Below are 21,647 nucleotides of genomic sequence, written 5' to 3'. Positions count from 1 at the left end.
CTGTGTGAAAGGAAAACTTTTGTATATGCTGTGTGAACCAGAAGGATTTATTCAAGCTCGAGTGTGAAATAGTAAAGTCCAACTTCCTAACGTTTTATACATGTAATATCGTTTACTTCAGTAACTATAATAGCTGTGGATTTATGATATGTCACTACTTCTAAAAAGAACCTAGTATATTTTTTTTCAGAATCTCTAGTTGATTATATTTGTATGAGTCTAGATTTTTCTGAAGCTGACATTAGGAATACAAATTGGGTTAGTGAGCTTACATTTGTAGGCTTTCCCTCAGACTATGAAAATAACTAAGGTGGCGAAAAGTACATGTAGGGAATTATTGTCTAAGGAAACATAATTTTTGGAGGAAGAATAAAAAGTACATAAAATAAGAGGTAAACTAAAGATATAGACAGCTACGTGCCAGGAAGAGCAAAAGGGACCAAATAAGTAAATAACCATGTTCCAGAATGAAAGGGAGTGATTGGAATATACAGCTGGGAAAAGTATTTAATCGAGAAGATGCTCAATGTATAGAGATGAGTGAAAAAATAAGGAGGTGGAAGTGATTCAATAATGAATAAAAAGATAACAAAAGTAGTTTATCTTTAGTTAGTAGTAGGGGGAAGTAGTTGTCATGTAAAAGGTCTGATCGAGGTTCAGAGCTAAATACTCCCCCCCCCCCATTGAGTGGAAGGGTCTGAATGGGAAGAAAAACATGAATAGAATTGTCCCTGGGTCAGAGATGGCAAGTTTTTGGAAACTAACTATGTCTATTTCTGCAGAACCTGCCAGACATTAAAATACTAGTATAACGTCTCATCTATCTATATGTGTCAGGTCATATGATTCACTTATCTAAACTGTGAATAGCCATGTGATCTCCTGCATCCTTCCTTCCTTCCTTCCTTCCCTATTCCCTCCATAATAGGTGTTATCCTGGTCACATCAAAAATCTCTCATTTGTTCTGTAAAGCATCCAGAACATGTCTGAGGGCTATGTAAACAAAAATAATAAACAATTGACCAAGGGGGCCTCCTTCCTGATTCTGAAACTAAAATTTTGCTTATTTTTGCCATCTTGGAAAATAATAGCATACGCATATTTCCCATAAATACATACACAACATGCAAGCAATCTATACAAAGAAAAGTTCCATTTACACACTTATGCAAAATTTAACTAAAACCATTGTTTTCTACCTTCTTGATCAGCAAATAAATCAGTTGTTCTAGATATATCAACTTTTCTTGCTCTACTGAAAGAACTGTTAGGTCCTGATAACTGTTCTTGCTTCCTTTTAGTGAAGGGATAGTTTTTAATCAATTTCCGCATTGAAAAAGAACATTCAACAGTGGATACAGTGACAGGGATGTTAGAAACAGCATGCATGCATGCATGCAGAGCAAATATTAGGAAAACTGGATAAAATAGTATATAATCGCTCAACAAAATCATAAGTTTTTAAGTTCTGTGATTGTCTATACTGAATTATTAACACTAGATTAAGATTGTGCGCAGCACAGTACACACCTTGTGTTCAGTTCTTTCTCTGCAATTTTTGCTTGTACAACTAAATAGATTTCACTCATATTTGCAACGTCATTGTATCCCTACCCTTTGTACTTCTGATTTTTCTAAATTTCTGTCTTCAATACACTTAATAATATTGTTTTCAAGGATTAGCACCTGATTGACCACTTACTTCATGAAACCCTAGAAAACTCTTGTTAATATTTTGGTAGCATTGCCTTTTTTTATTTTTTTTTGTATTTTACCAAAAGAAAAAATGATTTAATTGGTCTACTTTGGATAAGTTCTGAGTGATGTCATTATCTTTGAGTAAAACGGAATATCCTTAATGGCATTAACAATACTTTCTGTAACCTTGCCTGATAGCAACTGCATTATCTCATTTTGAATTTCTGGCCTGAGATACATTGTCAATCTCTTGGCTTTTTTATGAGTTCTTCAAGAACAAGATCATATTTGATCAATAGGTCAACAATAGACTTGAGACCATGGAAAGACTGGTATAGAGATCCATGAGTTCACATTTGTTATTGGCTTGGTGAAATCTAATCATAGAACATACCACCAGTTTGGGATATCTGCCATGGTTTCTGATAGTCTGCTCTGAGGTAGTCACTCACTATGGTGAGCCACTCCAGACAGCTTTACACTCCTTTTTCAGCCTATGCAGGCTCTGCTGTCCCTCTTCAGGCAAGGACTAGGCAAGGACTAGGCATGCTCCAACCTCCAAACCCTCTGAGCATCCCCCTTTGGGTGTCCAGTTCCTTTTCCGCTGGATGCTCACAGTATTTATAAATGTGCTACTCCCAAAAGGATTAGTACACACCAGCTTACCAATTTCACCTCAGAATAACCACTCACTGAGCATACCAGTACTTAGATATGTTGACAATGAGAACAAATATAACTTTGTTAAATAAAGAACAGAGACTAGAGAAGAACCAGGCAGAGTTAATGGAAACTTTGGATTACATATAAAATACAATTATACTATGCCTGCTAACAGGATACTTTCCTGCTCTAATAAAGTTTAGTTTGCCCAAAGTCTTTTTCCCAGTGATTAACCACCAGAGTGGCTGTGATCTCTGTTCATAAGATAAGCACACTGGCAGCTTCTCCCCTAGGTGAAGGATACTGGGTACACCTGTGTACCCCTATGTATTCAATCAATCCATTCTCTTTACTTGTAAACAAGATGCACACCTTACCATCCCTGTCCCGAACTGCTGGTTGTTGTTGCATTCCCCCCACTCCCACCCCAGTAGACTTCTTTCCTGTATATTTGGCTCCATATATAAATAGATTCACATTGTAAGATACATGCTACACAATGGTTAGCCATGGAGATAGGTGTCTCCTAGCCCTTTCCTGAACAGATCCTGTTTATCACCTTCTGGTGACTTGTCTTAACTTACATACTTTAATAACATAGTTTTTAGTATAGATGAATAGCTCCTTAAATAAATATAATCCAGCCAAACATCTCACAGTGATTAGTACAACCAGTGCATTACTGGCTATTTGCAGAGATCTCACATGACACTCTTTGACATACTATTATGTAGATATCAGACCCAAGATATCAGACCCTGTAAACTCCTATGCATCCCTTATGCCCTCTGCCGGTTGGTATAAGGGATTCCCTATGTTACACTCACCCAGGGACTTTGCATTACACACACAGATGTGAAAGAATCTTTGAAAGATTTCCTTCCCCAGAGGAGAACACCAAAGATTCTTGTATCTCTAAGGCACTGGAGCAAACTATTTTGTTTATCTAAATGATCCAAGTCTTTACAGTGTTTGAGCTCGGATTCAAAGTGTCAGACTGGAAGGGAATAGAGACTGGGCAAATCAAATGCCATTCAGTTGTTTGGAGGAAAGCAAAAGAGTTATGCTATACAAGTTTTTTATGGAGTTGTCATAAATATAAAGGGAAGGGTAAACACCTTTAAAATCCGCCTTAGCCAGAGGAAAAACCCTTTCACCTGTAAAGGGTTAACAAGCTAGGATAACCTTGCTGGCACCTGACCAAAATGACCAATGAGGAGACAAGATACTTTCAAAGCTGGAGTGGGGGAGAAACAAAGGGTTCTCTCTGTCTGTGTGATGCTTTTGCCGGGAACAGAAAAGGAATGGAGTCTTAGAACTTAGTAAGTAATTTTGCTAGATATGCGTTAGATTCTGTTTTGTTTAATGGCTGGTAAAATAAGCTGTGCCGAATGGAATGTATACTCCTGTTTTTGTGTCTTTTTGTAACTTAAGGATTTGCCTTGAGGGATTCTCTATGTTTTGAATCTCATTACCCTGTAAGGTATTTACCATCCTGATTTTACAGAAGTGATTCTTTTACTTTTTTTCTTCAATTAAAATTCTTCTTTTAAGAACCTGATTGCTTTTTCATTGTTCTTAAGATCCAAGGGTTTGGGTCTGTGTTCACCTATGCAAATTGGTGAGGATTTTTATCAAGCCTTCCCCAGGAAAGGGGGTGTAGGGCTTGGGGAGGATTTTGGGGGGAAAGATGTTTCCAAGCGGGCTCTTTCCCTGTTTTATATATTTGTGAGACGCTTGGTGGTGGCAGCAATAAAGTCCAAGGGCAAAAGGTAAAATAGTTTGTACCTTGGGGAAGTTTTAACCTAAGCTGGTAAAAATAAGCTTAGGGGGTTTTCATTGCAGGTCCTCACATCTGTACCCTAGAGTTCAGCGTGGGGAAGGAACCTTGACAGGAGTGTACAGGGGTCACCAGCTATGCATAAAAGAGGCGGCTCATGACCATACTCCTGCACGTATATAGACACTTGTTCTGATATGTATCAGTAGGAGAGATGGAAGGGCATGGAAAAATATGAAATGCGACCAGGTCAAAGGTGCAGGCAGAGGTTGTGATGAAGTGCCTTGAAAACAAGGACGAGAAATATAGATTTTATGTACCATGCAATTGAGCATTATAAAAGACTAAACATGAAGAAGGTTGAGGAGATGAAAAGAGGAGATGGCTAAGATGAGAGGTTAGACAATTTTCTACAAATTTCAGAACTTCTCACATAGATAGACAAAAGATGTGTACACTGCCTAACTCAGTAAAGAATTGGAGGAATCATACACTCCACTTCTTTGATCATTAAACAAATGTGAAAAGCTGAAAAGGTCCTTAAGTTTTTCTTAAACACATTTTAAACACACAACACAGAGTCAACCTGTGGAACTGTTTGTCAGAGGATGTTGTGAAGGCCAAGACTATAATAGGATTCAAAAAAGAACTAGATAAATTAGTGGAGGATAGGTCCATCAATGGCAATTAACCAATTGCCAAAAGCTGGGAATAGGTGACAGGGGATGGATCACTTGATGATTACCTGTTATGTTCCCTCTGAAGCACCTGGTAAGGACCATTGTTGGAAGGCGGAAAACTGGGTTGCATAGAACTTTGGTCTGACCCAGTATAGCTGTTCTTATGTGTTTCAAAATGAGGATGTATGTGCAGGAATGATGGATGTAAGGACTTGTTGTAAGTGTTAAAAATGAATCAGTATTCTCAAGTGAAGCTAAATACATGTTGGGACAGCCTTTTAAGCATACAGGGTTCACACATGTTATAGAACAGTGGTTCTCAAACTAGGGGTACCGCTTGTTCAGGGAAAGCCCCTGACGGGCCGGGCCAGTTTGTTTACCTACTCTATCTGCAGGTTCGGCCGATCACGGCTCCCATTGGCCGTGGTTCGCTGCTCCAGGCCGATGGGGGCTGCGGTAAGTGGCGTGGGCCAAGGGATGTGTTGGCTGCCCTTCTCGCAGCCCCCATTGGCCTGGAGCGGTGAACCGCAGCCAATGGGAGCCACGATCGGCCGAACCTGTGGATGCAGCAGATAAACAAACTGGCCTGGCCCGCCAGGGGCTTTCTCTGAACAAGCGGCTCCCCTAGTTTGAGAACCACTGTTGTAGAAGACCATTTAATGAAGTGGGCCATTAACACCTCTGCAGTTATCGGACAAAAGGAGGTGTAATAGGCAGCAGGGTGTATTGCACATTTTTATAATGAGCAATAAAACCAGTTTCTCTGTTAAGTCCGTGGTTTTTAGTGTCCATCAGAGTTATGTATTTTTTGTTGGTCGGCTCATATTTTGAACGTCTTGTACAGGTTTCCTTTGAGAATGAGGGCTGAGAGGTCAGACATAGAGGGATCAGCTTTATGAAAAGTGTTCAACCATAGGTAATAGGGTGCTTTTTGTCTTTCATTATTTTTCTGTATGAGTTCCTTTGAGAGTGTATTGCTTGTCTATTTTCACCCACATCGTTGTTTCAGAGCATTTCACTAGATGACATACACAACATGTTGTGATAGGCATTTGTAGGAACCATGGATGTTGATAGTTGCGTTGTGGGGGGAATTGGTCATTATAGCAGTAAAAATATGTCTGCAGGTTTTGCATCTGTTCTGACAGGGTCTGTTGCCACTTCGAGTTGGTGTATCCTGATCTGTGGGGAGCTTTCTTCTTCTGATGAGCTTAGCCGAGGCGGGGACTGTTTGAAGGCCAAAACCGGGGTATGGGTGTGTGGCGGGGTTTGGGTTAGGAAAGATTTATTCAGGATGTGGTCCCCACCTAATATGGTTTGTAGTTGTTTGACTGTACCCTGTACGGGTTCCAGTCTGGGCTGACAGGTGACAGCTGGGGGAGTCTTGTAGGTCTTTTTTTTTTTTTTAAGCATGTTCTCTTGTGGTATGTGTGTGGCTCATTCCCTGATGCAATCTACTTCTCTGGTTGAGTATCCTTGTTTGGTGAAGGAGGTTTTTAGAGTGTTAAGTTATGTATCCTAAACTTTCTATTCAGAGCATATTCGGCAGTATCTGAGTGCTTGGCTCTAGATAACAGATTTCTTGATGTGTTTGGGCTGGTTATTGGATCTGTGAAGGTAAGTGTGATGATCTGTGTGTTTCTTGTATGTAGTTGTCTGTAGGTTTCCATTCTTGGAGCTGATCGTGGAGTCCAGGAAGTTGATGTTAGTGTTCTAGGGAGAGTTTGATGGATTGGTGCTAGTTGTTGAACTTGTGGTGGAAATCTATGCGGGAACTTGGGTCATCTGTCTAGAGGATGAAAATATCCTCAATGTGTCTCAGGTATATCATTCGTTTTGTGGTGCATTTTTTCAGAAATTCTTCCTCGAGGTGGCCTATGATGAGGCTGGCATATTGGATAGTCATCCTAGCAACGATGCCTGTTCCCATGTTTTGTACAAAGTGTTTGTTGTTAAATGTAAAGTTGTAATGGGTGAGGATGAAATGGATGATTCTGGCAATGTGCTTGGGGGGTGGATTTCTGAATGTTGTTCATTGTCTTGTAGATTTGAGGCAGGTAGTAATGCTGTTGTGGTGAGGAACATGCTGTCGTGGTGTATAGGAAGGAACATACATTGTGGGAAGGATGGTTTTCTGAGGGAGGTTATTAAGGTTGTGGAGTTTCTGGAGGAAGTGGGTTGTGTCCTGCAGGAAACTGGCCCATTGTGTGGTGAGTAGTTTGAAGGTGGTTTCTGTGAGTTCTGATATTTCTTTCACAAGAATACAGCAGCCAGATACAATGGGTCTGCATGGTTTCCCTTGTCTGTGTATCTTAGGAAGCATGTAAAATGTCCTTTGTCCTATGACTGTAGAGGTGTTAACTGACCACTTCATTTTAAGTGGCTTCCTAAAACATGTGCAAACTCCTTATGCTTAGCAATCTGTTTCATCTTGGACGCTCTGGTTACCTTCCCCTGACTGAGGAAGAGCTCTGTGAATCTCAAAAGTTTGTACTTCCACCAACAGAATTTGGGCCAGTAAAAGATATTACCTCACCTACCTTATTTTTTCTCATATCTTGGGACCAATATAGTTACAACACTGCAAACAATTGAAACACATCAGTTTCAGCACAGCTATCCATAGCAGCCATGAAACTGACAAGAATGTGAGTTTTATATCAGCACTTCACAGGGTCTGTACCTCTGTGGGAGTCACACTACTTGTACTGCCTTAGAGTCAGGGAAGCCCAGGCCTGGGGCAATCCACAGGCCAGGGCTTTCAAGCCTGCCAGGTTCCCAGTTCCATGACAGAAAAAAGAAAACCTGACTATAATGGAACAGTGTAACTGAGTATTTCAAAAGTGCTGTCATATATCCCAATAAGGGAATTTGACTACAGTGAAACAGTGAAATATACTAAGGCTCCAACATGCTCTGCCTGACCAGGCCACTCCACCCAAAAGCACCCAAGTGATGTAGAAACCTGTCTCCCACAGCAAAAGAGTCATTAACTTGCTATGGGAATTAGGATTCTAAATTGTTTGGAACTTTTGAAATTTTTACCCAAAATGGAAAAAAATAGAGAAAAATAGTTCCCCTTAAATCTTTCAGTTATGTAGTAATCCTAGATGTTGTTTTAAAAAAAATATTAGTTGAAAATCAAATTGAGACATACAACTGATTTTTAGCAAGTCTCTTTCAAAATGCCCTTCTGACTATAATCCAGGAGTATGGCTTGGAAATGAAAAGGGGAAGCTTGCTGAGTGACAGATTATTTTTACATTAAAATGTTACTTTTAATATTAAATGAAACAGCCATCAGGAGGCTTGAGACGATAGAGATGTGAGTTCTTTGGAAGATGTCAGGTGTAAAGTGGAATAATTTTCAGACAAATGAAGAGAGTTAGAAGGAGAGTAGGACATAAAATCAGGGTTTGGGACTGGCTGCAATTGAAAAGATTGAAATGACAAGAATACTGCAGAAGACAAATAGATGATGGGATGCCAGAAAAAAATAATGAAAACATAACCAAGATCAGTTCGACCTAGAGATCAACCATAGACTAGATGCTGGGACATTTTATGCAGGAACATGACCATGGTGGGCTTAATGGAAGAACAAGGCATTGACAAAAATGAATGGTGAAGCTGTTCCACTCCCGGTGTCTGAGAAGGTAATGATGTTTTGGCATAAAAAGGATATTATTAGTAAATACTTACTATACATATCTCACTCTCAACAAAAAGAAAACAGTGTTTCTTAACAAATTTGACATTTTGAGAATATGTTTTTATTATTTAAATAATAGGGAGAAACATGACCTCTGGCCCGGTTACCATTTAAAAGGAAAAATATGTTCTGGCTTTTGTTTTTATAGATTTGAAAGTGGGAATAAATATCCAATGGTTAAAGAACTAGGTGCCAGTTGGATATGAAGTTAATCAATGAGTTATTTGGTAAATATGAAACACTCCACATCATCTTAACACCCATACCCAGTGATGTTTCTAGATTTTATGAATCTGGCAGTTCAACAATTTGTCAGTTGGCCCAGACACACTCTCATTATTAAATTTATATCCCTGAGATATTTACAATGGCAGTTTTAAATGTTCAGGTTCATGACATTAATTATTTTGTCTGTTTTTTATATTCATCATTTATAGATTCCCCAATGCAAATATCAGCAGAAATGATTACTTGTGATAATTGTATTGATATGTTTTCTGGAGTTAGGAATTCTATTAGTGAGATACAATTATATGCTTTTCAGGAATGACTTAGGAAAAAATGCCACTTACTAAGGAACTAGTAGCTGTTTTAGTGATACTTTTAATAAGGCATGCTAAATAATGCATGCCCATGGTTCATTTAGAACTGTTTAAAGCTGCAATTTTCTTTAATTGATAAGCCTTACATAATGTGAGTGGAAATGACAATATATCACTTGCTGGTGCTTTATGAAATGTCAGTCAAGTTTTTTTAATTTAATCTATTCCGTTGCTAGTGATGTAGGGGTAAGGAAAAGACTTGGAGTGACATAGTGGGGAAAAACAGGTTGTGTTTTTATAGCTGACTATGAATTCAGTAATATTTAAAACACAGCTGTGTTTTTATCAGCTATTTTACAGCAGTAACATAGTAAAATAAATCCTAAACGATCTGTCAAATCAGGACCATGCAGTGTGAAGTAAAATTGAATTGAACAGCCTTGGTAATCTGAATCCAGGTTTTAAATTAAGTTTAAAAGGGTTAGACTGAATTGGTTTAGCTGCTATTTATTTTATGTGCTGTGCGTTAAGCAAATAAGAACGAACTCTCACTTGAGTGACTGCAGTTTATTTGTTACTGTAATTTGTTTAAAGATACATGACAGAATAAAGCACTGGGGAGGGGGCAAAAAAAAACCCCAACCCAACTTAATTGCTATAAATTGCTGACTGTTAGATCCAGCAAAATTACTGTATATTACCTAACAAACAAAGACAAAGAAATTCTCTGCTGAGCCTACCCCTCTGTCCTTAGATTTCCCTCATATGCCTGCTTAGCAGGTGATATATTCCTCTTGTAGAGCACTTCATTTTGTATACTGTACCGCTATGGAAGTGCCACATTTGTTCTATAGCTAAAACAGAGATGAGGTTAACACTTTAAGCAGCGATAGTACTTCCATGTTAGGTAAGGAAAAGCTAGTCAAAAATGCATAATTGTATTTTGTGAGTTCTCTTTTCCCCCCAAATTTTCCTTGAATATTTTCATTTTTGTCAAAAAACTATTTCTGGTTGAAAATGTGTCAGATTTTTCACTGCCTCTAATATAAAGCATGCATATATGTGTGTGTATGTATGTGCATGCGTGTATGTAATATATATACACAAAAAGAAAATACTGTGAATTTAGGGAGAAGATATATAGAGAAATATATAAGAGAGAGCCCTTCACTTTGTGTACCCATTTATGCTGATGCAATCATACTTTGGACTGGTGTAAATGATTTCACCACGTGCAGGACAGTAATAAATTAGGCTCAGAATGAATTTCTGCAAATTTTCAACTCAGTCTGTTAATTAGCTCTAGGAAGTCAAACCCGTTTGAGGTGGCACCTCTTTGAAATTATTTTGGGAAATCTAACCTCTAGCAAAGAAATACTTGAAGCCTGAGGCTTTGTGAATGCTAAAAGAACGTCGTTTTAGTTACACAAGTGCACACCCATAATGTAACCATGCTGCATATGTTCAAAGTGGGGTATAGATGATAGCTCAATCCTGTAACGTACTAAATTAAGCTGCAACAGTGTGAGTCCTGCTTTGCCTCAGTATAGAGCGTCTATGCTAGGGATTGCGCAAAATCTCTAAAATCAGTGTCCCTGGCTATTCTGAACCTGTTTAAATGTGCCCTTCCCATTCCTAAATGGTGCTCATTGGCTCCAGAGGCTTAGTAGAGGGAGGAGTTGTTAGTCTGCTCTACTGTGTCTCCCTCTGAGCAGATTTTCTTCCAATGGTGAGACGCAGCCTGGGTTCCATGGGTTTTTGCTGGCAGGACGCAGTGTGTGGACTCAGTCCATTAAACGGAATTCCCCCCAAATGATCAGTTATGCTATGAATTGACAAACAAGGGATCCTTGGGACCAGGACTGTTTGGTCTAGAGAGGGATGCGACAGAAGCTCTGAGCAATTCACATCTAATCACTGCTGGCTAGTCACCGCTGCCAACACAAAGACAAGGGAAGATGAACCCTGGCATCCCTTTCAGGTTGGGTCATATCATGACCTACCTAAAGGGGGCAGTCAGTGCCCAAGAGCTGTCTGTAACTCTGAATCAGCAAGTGTAGCACACACTGTTAGCTGCCCTGGGGGGAGAGGAGCAAACATTATGGTGGATCCAGGCTACATCTAGCTGTAATACACCGTTGTTAAGTAAAAAAAGGCTACTCAAATTTTGGCCAACCCCGTAAAAAGAAACCCAAAGAAACAAAGGACAAGAATAAAAAAGACTGGCAGAATCTGGCATCCCTCAGATTTATTTTTTTTAAATGACTCGGTCCAACCCTGACATTGGTGCTGACCCCAGTGAAAATCAATATCTCTATATTAGTTTGTGTGCTGAAGTATTGGCACAGAATTTGTCAAGTTAGTTGTTTTCTCTCCTGGATTAGAAGATAATATGAAGTGAAGTGTTTGAAATTTACAGGGACCTCATCCACTTGAAATCTAGTGAATTAAAATAGTTCCAGGTAATACGGTTTTACCTGACCCTGACTTCCCCTTCTCATTTCTTGTGGATTTTGTCACTTTAAAATGTTTTTTATTATTATTATTATTATTATTTTATTGTCCATACCACTTTAAATTGACTGAATAACTCTACTTGGGAAATAGTGAAACTGAGTATACACAAAGTACTCTAAAATGCACAAGTAAACAAATTAGAAAATAATAGTGATTTCCCACTCCTCAAATCTTTTCAGTTAGCTGCTATTTCTTTGTTGCTCAAGAGCAGGCACAAATATTTGAGGAAGGATTTAAAGGTTTGATAATGTCCCTTTCCGTTATGAAAATGTTATATGAGTTACACATGCTGTAAAGAAAGACTTATAGGTTTGGATCCTTACAGGTTTGTACTACACATTATTTAAAAAAAAAATTAAAAAAGAATGTGCACATTTAAAGTTACAAATTATAGTATTGGAAGAGGAGTTATAATTATGGTCTGATTGCTCAGAAAAAAAGGAATGTTTTATTAGTGTGAATCAGTTTCTACAAAAGAAGATTTTGTTAATCATTTAGAAGGAAAAATGCAAACTATTCTCTGAAGCTTGTATGTGTGTATTAAATTTATTGGGGAGGGGGACATCTCCTAATCTGTACAGGAATTTCCAATCTGTATGATAGCCTTTGCTACACACAGTTTTATAAAGCTTTTCATTTTTAAATTCAAAGGCTACTTTGGTAAATAGCGAAAGAGGTTGTAAACTCTACCACCTTCTTGAATCCTTTCAAAGATTTCTTTGCCTTTTCCTCATCAAATTCATATTCCTTGTTTTAATCTTCAAGGATCTACATGGCTTTGCTTCTGTGTATCTCTCAGGCCATTTCTTTTCTTTCAGTCCCTTTCTGGCAAGTCCTAGCTCCTAGCTTCTCCCTGTCTCCCAATTCTGTCTGTTTATCTCATAACAGCATCCCTTTGCTCATGCTTCAAGTGAGTTCATTCTCTTTCTTCAAATCTTTCATTAAATTTCACTTCCACTGCCTAGCCTTTCAACTCTGATTTCCCACAACTCTTCTCCCATTCTTGTATCTAGACCCTTTAATTATTTATGCAATATATACATATTATATTTGTATAATTAGGATACATATTATAATGTATCCTAATTATCTTGTAAGTCCCTTGGGGCAGGGACTTTCTCAACCTATTTGTTTTTAAAACTTCATATACACCTAAGAGGCTATGTAAAGAAAGATAATAAAATGAGTAAAAATTAAACACGTCTTTCCATGTGATCTTCCACTTATGCAGAAACATTTTCATTTATTATTGCTGTAGCTATGTAGCCATAATACCAATCACCGAAGACAACTTACTGAATTTTTAATTCTTCATACCAATAAGCTACATGGCTGACATGTTTTTTGTAATTATATACGTATTTATACTGAATGCTAATATTTGTCAGAGTACATTTAAAGCTATCAATGAAATTTTATGGGGGAAGAATTGCAGACTCCTTACTTCCGAATAGAATAACGTTCTTGAGTTAGCGATACATTTCTGTGCTCTGTCTCATGAAGCAAGATAACATATTGTAAGAAAAATATATGCTATTAACTAGGACATGCAAAGTACAAAAGGTTCAGTGAAACTGTTGGTTATTTATAAAAACTTGCAGCATAAAAACCTGTTTATTCAGGAAATCTCTCTAGAAGTGATTTCGACTGTAGTGATCCAATCTACAGTGATGAGCGTGATGGAACAACCTATATAGAATAGAAATTGGTTATTACCACAGACTTTCTCGCAAGTTTTCTAGCAATTCTTGGTTTTGGACAGGTCACAAGTCTTCAAGAATAATCTTTACTGTTGCACTTCTGTCTCCAGTTACGGATGACATAAGGAAGCATAGAGCCACATGGCAAAGTGGAAGGGGGTAAGGGAGAGGAATTAAATGTGCTAATGTTTTTGAATGGCCAGCAGTGTTTGGTCTGATATAGTTCAAGTTCTGAGCAAATAATTTTTTTATTACTTTATCCTGAACAGGTTGTCCATCCTGTTATAAACTCAGGTGATCCAACAGCAGGGTGTATTTCATAGCAAACAGGGAAATAGGAGTCAAAGGGCAAAACCTAGCCCTGCTCATGAACACAAGCCCTTCTTGCAGTAGAATTCCTGTAGTTTGGCTCCATGGCCATGAATGAGAGACCAGCATTTTGTGGCCATACAAAAAGGTAGTAATAAAACAGTGGCACTTGGTACTACAAAGAACTACAACATTCCACAAACTTTATGGAAATATCTGACAGCTTTGAAAACTGTGAAGAGAGTTCTTAAAACTCTTTCCAAATGACTAATATCGAAAATCCACAGGCCAGGGTTTCTGTTGTGCTCAGCTTCTGCTGAAAAAATTAGAGGCAGGGCTGTCAGAGAGTCAGCTTTGCCCCGGTGATTCTTTGCCTCAACCCTGACTTTGGTGCTAAGGGATTCTCCACCAGCAGAGCATAGCTGGAATATAGTATGCTTTGGTCTCTCCTTCTCCCTGTCTCTGACAAATACCCTGTGCTGGGTGCTATGCTGACTCTATGCTTATACTGGATTCAACTATGCCAGGGCTATCTCTAATCAGAAAAGACGCAAAGGGGACAGACTGGACCAGAGAATCCGGTTCACAATTATTACTTTACAAACATATATAAGGTTTTTTACATTTTCCTAAATGTGGTGCATTTTTCCAGTGTAGTGTATACTAGTGGTCAATTTTCCATGGTAATTGAAATGATTGCTATTTTGTTTGCTAAGATAACCTCACTTCATGAGAAATTGTTGTTGTATTCATCAGCTGAAGGTGCTTGTGGAGGAACTCTACGTGGGACAAGCGGAACTATTTCAAGTCCTCATTTCCCTTCGGAGTATGAAAATAATGCTGACTGCACATGGACAATTCTGGCTGAACCAGGAGATACCATTGCTCTGGTCTTTACAGATTTCCAGTTTGAGGAAGGATATGATTTCTTAGAGATCAGTGGAACTGAAGCACCATCAATCTGGTAAGTCCAGAGATGGGACAATCATCCCATTTTGTATTTTCTTGTTTGATGGTGAGTATTTCTTTTGGACAATTAATGATTGTTTTTTGTTTGTATATGTTTATGAGCATTTTATTGTAAATCTCTCTTCAGGCCTCTAGACCATCCAGAAAGGAAAGCATTATGATTTTGGGCTTTATCTGTTTACCCATCCTTCAATCCCACCTTCCTCACCCCAAAAAAGAAATTGTATTGGTTGAATACATACTCGTTGGGTTTTATACACAGGATTGTTTGTTTGAAATTTGACAATCAGAATATTTCCAACTATTACATTAAAACTAGTTTTTCACACTTTGATACCCAAACAATAAAAATACAATAGGAGAAATCCTGGATCCATTTAAGTCAATGGGAGTTTTGCTATTGACTTAAAAGGGGCCAGAGTTTCACCCATTGATTTTATGTGATATTGGAGTGATTCTGATCCATTTGCACCATAATAAAAGAGACATACTTCCATTGAGGTGAACTGGGGTGAGAGATTAGAATCAGGTCCTTATTTTGTTCAATAGACAAACAAACAAATTTGGTTAATTGCCTATGTCAGTGGGACAACTATGTATTATTTCACATCTGAGATCTGTTGTGTCTTTTTTCTCTTTACACAACAAACATCATATGAAGGAACCACACAGGCACAGTGGGGTCCAAATAACAGCGTTTAGTAACTAAACGCAGTTTTGACTGCTCCCTTTCCTCTGTTCTACTCCGTCTGCCTGGCTCCTCAGAACTGCTCTACTCTGTGTTACAATAACTAATGAGCACCATTATTAATACTGCTAAAAGAGCACCCTTTTTTTTTAGCAAGTGAAAGGCAGTTCTTAATTTGTTTATATCACAATTTGTAATTTATGGCAATTAATTCATTGCAGAACAGTGCACGGCTCTTGCATTAGCATGTCTCTGAAGTCTAGATGCCCAGGGTCAAACTCTATCTATCAGGAAAGAGTCTGTGATGGTTAATGTGTGTGTGTGTGTTTCTTGTTCTCGAATATAGCCAAGAGAAGTAAACGTTTTTTGACTAAAAGTATTGCAGATTGTAGAAACTATACTATGCAAATACAGTCTGTAGCATGTTTAAAGGGGTTACTGTCTCTCTCTCTCATGCATGCACTTCAAAGCAGCAAACTTTTTTTAGTTCTTTACTATTTCAAAGTCAGCCTTTAAGGACTAGGCATTCAAAACAAGAAGAGGAAGGTTTACCTGCAATTCTGCAGATGCATATGAAAACTAGTTCATTTTATGTGCAACTGGCTAATAGGATATGTACTAAGGTATTTGCACTTTCATTCTCCTAAACTGTAGTGCCATTGTAGTGAATGCACACACAAATATCACATTTTCCCATGTACAAATGGTCTGAAGTCTTTTAAAAAATTTTCCATAAAAGTTCCCTCCCCACATAAAATACTGTTTATCATAGATGAACCCATGGGATCTCCTTGTGAGCAAGAGGCTGAACAGAGAGTAGCAGAAAGCTAGTCAGCACTAATTTTATATTGGTAAGAGGACTTTCTCAACTGAACTGGTTTTCCTGATTTGCTTGATTCAGACCTATTTATTACACTAAAATATCTGATGAGTTTAGTATGCTATCGTAGAGCCTTCAGTTTCCACCTGCAGGGTGAGCGCTAATTCATAACACTGGGCTCTTGTTTAAAAAAAAAAAGAGAAAGAAAGAAAGAAAGAAAGAAAGAAAGAAAGAAAGAAAGAAAGAAAGAAAGAAAGAAAGAAAGAAAGAAAGAAAGAAATTACACTCCCTTCCTGCAGAATAGATGCCAGAAATGTGACTCACACTCTCTCTAAACCACCAATACAAACACAAAATAGAATTAACTGGAAGAAAATTCTCTCTGCTCACCGTTATATGAAAAAAGTTGCTTTTTGAGAAATTGAATCAAGAACTTAATAGGATTCTCCATCATTCTCAGCTAATTTGGAATGAAGTTACATACCCAGTCATGTTTAAGCAAGAACGGTTACCATAGCTGCACTAGAAATATGCTAAATGTAGTGTATGATGTAATCTACTAAAATGAGCAGGCTGTTAAATGTGCGGTTGTTCAGTATTTAAACCTAATGGACTATACATGTATCAGTCAAAAATGTCATTTCCCCCCCCAGTTGCTCCCATTTTGTCAAATCTAGCCCTATTACAGAATTACTATTTTTATTGCTTTTTGTGTGGCCCAGTAATGATGATTGTTCTTTCAATTAAATGAATGTTTATTAGTGGAACTGGGCAAACAATTTCCTAAGGCAGTGTTCAGGGAGACAGAGGATACGTCATTACTAAAGCTAAAATGGAAGAGGGGAAGGGGAAAAAAAACTGACTAACAGTTCTGTAGTTTTTTGCTGTTGTTTATATGGCACAACAGCTGTGCATGATACCTTGCAAACACTCAGGCTACGGCTACACTCAGAGTGAGTGGTGTGATTCCCAGCTTGTACAGACATACTTGCATTAGTTCTTGTCAAACTCATGTGCCAGAATTAGTAGTGTAGCCAAGGTGGCCTGGGCTGCGGCTAGTGGTAGCATACCAAGCACATACCCACAGGATTCAGGCAGGTTTTTACACTGCATTATTTTTTATAATACATTTCCCTGAAAATGTTGTAAATAATAGAAAAGTTCATTTGACTACAATAGCAGATTGTTCTTGAAAATGGAATAATTCTTGGGTTGTAGAGGTAATGCAACGTATGAAGCATGTGTAAGAGACATTTTCATCTCTCATTAAATTGATTAGACCTTGGACCAATAGAAGTGTAACTTACTGAGTAGTTCAGTTTAGTAGAATATAAAACTGTTATTTTAAAATGCTTCTGTGTAGTGTGATGGAAAAGTATAAATTACAGCAGTTTATTGGTTGCAGCCATAACTGATATACTTAATGATTTTTTTTCTAATTTTGTATTCTCTTAGTTCACATATATATGCATTTTAAATTCTCAGGTTTCTTTGTTTTCATTTTTATTTTCCATTTGTGTTTCTTGTCAAGAAAGAGTTCTTTATACAAGAGAAAAATGTTGTTTGACATATTTCAATCCAGCATAAATTTATATACAAACTGTGTATATGCAAACTGTATAAACAGCATTTTATCCCATTTTTTTCTGGATAAAGAATTCTACAAGAAAGCTAAAAATGATCTGAAGTAATCCTTGAACATTATTTATAAAGATACATGTTGAGTGTGTTACTGGAAAGAGGATACATTTTCTTTGGAGAATCATCAATAAATTAGAACTAATATACAAACTTCATTTCTTCTTCAAGTCTCTCAGAATGTTTGTTTTCCACTCTCACCATACATCTTGATATTATTTAGAGCTTTGTACTAAGAACCAAATGCCTAACTTCTTTCTCTTTTTTCCAAAAGTTAAAGCAATTTCATGGAGGACTGACTTAGAGAATAGAGTAATTTTGTCCAATCTAATGCTTCTTCACCAAGCAAGACGATATTTCATTGCTTAGGTTCTTTTGTAGTGGTACATGCAGTACTAGTATGAAAAGAACCTTAAATGCTCAGTGACTAGGACCCTTAACATTTTCAAACTTTGAACTGACCCATTCTAAAAATATTCTGAATTCAAACAATTTCATGTATTTTTAAAAGCTCAAGTATCTCTAATGTTTTCTTAATTTGGAAAAAGATGGAGGAATTTATGTAGCAGTTTGCAAATGGTTTGGCCAGTTCAGTGGGTTGAAAACAACCATTTGCCATGTTTTCTTTTTCAAAAAAGAATGTATTTCAAAATAGTTTTGAAGAACCTACAGTACAGCTTTTAGCTTCCAAAAGGTCCAGCTGAGATTGTCATACTTTTCATCTGATGTCCATTCCTGTAATATCATTGTCTAAAAATATCACTTAGATGTTGCTTCCAGGTGAATGCCATTTATAAGAAGAGAGTAAGAAGTAATTATACATGGCCCTGACTTGCAAACACTTATGCCCATGCTTAACTTTAAGCACATGGGTAGTTTTATTGGAGCCTATGGAGCTATACCAATTTATTCCTGCAGATGATCCAGCCCAGTGTTATGTAGGTACCGAATTGATGTAAAGCCACCATCTACTGGCATACAAGGTATATGCAGCATTGCTTATAAGTTTTTAAGTTCAATAAAGTTCTTGTTATGCAGCGAAAAAGGGTTCCTGACTGTACCTCTTAACATTGCAGAACTCTTTTATTTTCTTTTTCCTCAACCACCAGAAGAAGAGACAGACTTGTTCCTTTTAGGCTACAAGGAAAAGGAAAATTACCCTTTGGCTCCTTTACACTAGCTTCCATGTGTAAAGTGCCTAAAATATTGAAGCTGCTGCATAAATATTAACCCAAGCAAGTAGATCCTTATGTCTGAGATTCAGCATTAACACCACTTAGCCCTTGTACTTTTTTTTTTTACATTTACAAAGATATGTAACAGCATTAACTAATATGGCTTTGTAATCTGATTGCTCATAGAACTTTATAAATGTACAAAGTAAAACTTAAAATATGTTACAAAAGTAGAAATACTTAGAAAATGAGTGTGTGTGTGTGAGAGAGAGAGAGAGAGAAGCACTATAAGTGTGAAGAGAGGCTGGACAGTGTAAAAATATTGGATGTTTGTTTTGAAAAATCTTTATCTTGAAATAGTTTATAAATAATTTACATGAAAAGGACTAGAGATTGCAAGCAGTTATGTTGACTAAATATAGAACTTTTGCATAAACAATCAAATTCCATCTTCCTTTCCTTCTTGCTAACTATTTTACTCCCTCCCCATATATACTGAATCCTGCTACAGCAGAGGTCATCCATAAGGGCCTGATTCTGTCACAGTCTGAATAAGGATGGCAGAATTAGCCCCTAGCCAAATAACAAAGCTTTCTAATTGGTCTTCATGTCCTTTTCTCAGTTTTCAAGCTCCTTATGCAGCTAGAATACAGACACACTCTTCCTTACTGTGTTTCCCCAGCCTGGGTTGTCTCGGTCTCTTTCCCACCTTCTTCAGTTCCAGTCTAGTGTGTCTGCCACTCTCTGGAATCTGTCCAAGTCTTTTTTTATTTTATTTTAAGTTTAATCAAGAACAGTAAGCTAGTGCTAAGGATATTAAGTTAGGTTAAATTCTCTGAATATGTTGCCTCTGGAGATCCATATTCTTGCATCTGTTACGCCACATAGCTCTCAACAGGCCAAGAGGAAAGAATTTAGGGGCCCCATGCACTATGGAAATCCCCCCCATATACACACCTTGAAAGCTCCCCTGCCCATACATACCCAACCCTATACCCAGATCCCAGAATGCCTTTTTCACTCCACTCCCACACAGAGACACCCAAATGCCCCTGCCACTCCACATATACCAGTAATCTTTCCCCAGGCACCACTTATCCTGACAGCCACACACACTGACCTACATACCACTCACTGCAGTACCAATCATGGAGGGGTAGCAGGGGCAAATTTAACTGAGAGCCATTATTGTCTGGCACTGGGGCTGCAGCACTTTTGAGGGATTGTTTGTTTTTTTCCTAGTGGTCAGTGGCCACCGAGAGATGGATGCCTTGTGAAAGTGCACTGAGTACACATTGGTTAATCCAGGCTTGGATCTCAGAATTGTTACAAACAGTTAGTCCCAGGACTGATTATGGGCTCAAAGATTAGGGAATTTTGGAAAGATAAGAGCTGCTATGTTTACACACAATATTTTTGCACTATCAGTTTTTCAATGTATTACTTTGCAAAGCCTTTTAAAATCTCCTGAGTGGGAAAGATGCTAGTAATACATATTATTGGACTGTCTGGGAAAAAACATAAGATGTCCAGTGTCTTCAGTGCACAACCAGTTGCAAATGGACACTGAATAAAGTAATAAAACAACTGAAGAAGATTTTAAAGAGTGATTCACTCTGTCAGAAGGTAGCCTTATTTCTGACAATAGCAGGTTCTGATACACTTGATGTGTTGAACAGTTCTCAGGTAATTCAGGCAGAACAAGGTATCCGTGAAACTGTTTATTTATTACATAAATTTGACAAAGTACTCCACTCCAGGTAAAAATGAAACGTACGAGAGAGACATTTTTAAGCAGAATGTACAAAAAGAAGGGAAAACCACAGAAGAGTTTGTGACAGATCTAAGGCTGAAGATCCAGTCCTGAAAAAACATATAAGGGGGTGAAGAGTGGCAAATAACTGAGACCCTGTTAGGAGACCAGACTGACTGGGATCTAGAACAAAAAAATTCAGACAGTTTACTGGAAGACACAGAACTAATCCCTGACAAAGTAATTAGAATTTTTCTAGCTGGAAGTCACCCAGTCCATAATAAAGCTGGAAGGTAGACAGCGCCCTCATTGAGAATCCAAAATTCTACAAGAAGAGAGACCTGAGGCAGAAAGGAATACAGAGCTCAGAGTTGGAGTCCAGTAAAAAAAGCACATGGAGCAGAGCACTTTGTGGCAAGCAACACAAGCCAAGACAATGCCTGGCATATGGGAAAAGATTCCAAAAATGATTACATCACTTTGTGAGAGTTTGCAAGCATCAGTGAAGTGTGCACAGCCTGGACAAAGAGGACAGCACCCCAGCACAGATGAATGCTTCACTGGACCTATGGACAATGTTACAGCCCAAGATTATTAGATTACAATGTGAAAGCAAATGCAACGTTTATTTCTTTGAAGTTGAACACTGGCGCAAAAGCTAATGTTTTGCCAGAAACAGTGTATCTAACACTAAAAGAAAAGCCACAGGTACTGGACAGGTAAAATTAAGGACTTGCAGGGGTAAGCTTATCTCCATACACTAAAGATGTATGTGAACTAAAGGTTTGAATAAATAACATACTGCAAAAGATACAGTTTGTAGGAGTACATGACAAAGATACAATATGTAATAGTATTAGGGAAAAGAACCTATTATTGGGTTAGAAGTGTGTCAAGGCCTTGTTCACATCAAGATGGTGCACTCTTTGGAAGAGCCGGAAACCAAAACAATTGAGGAAGTCTTCCAGAGGATAAGAAGTTCTCAACACAGTACAGAATAAG

The 21,647-nt window shown here is 38.0% G+C and overlaps 1 protein-coding gene across 1 annotated transcript in view; it reads left to right on the top strand.

The window, feature by feature from the left end:
- The window catches only part of CSMD1 (CUB and Sushi multiple domains 1), a 2,028,540-nt gene that overhangs the window by 898,399 nt on the left and 1,108,494 nt on the right, over positions 1 to 21,647 (top strand). The window contains exon 5 of the mRNA XM_084623138.1: positions 14,359 to 14,566. Coding sequence (XP_084479264.1) covers positions 14,359 to 14,566 — 208 coding nt within the window. The remainder of the gene's footprint in view (positions 1 to 14,358; positions 14,567 to 21,647) is intronic.

This window comes from Lepidochelys olivacea (assembly GCF_965140295.1).
Source record: "Lepidochelys olivacea isolate rLepOli2 genome assembly, chromosome: 3".
NCBI lineage: Eukaryota > Metazoa > Chordata > Testudines > Cheloniidae > Lepidochelys > Lepidochelys olivacea.
Note: the sequence above shows the minus strand (reverse complement) of the source record. Positions and strands in the feature narration are given on the sequence as shown.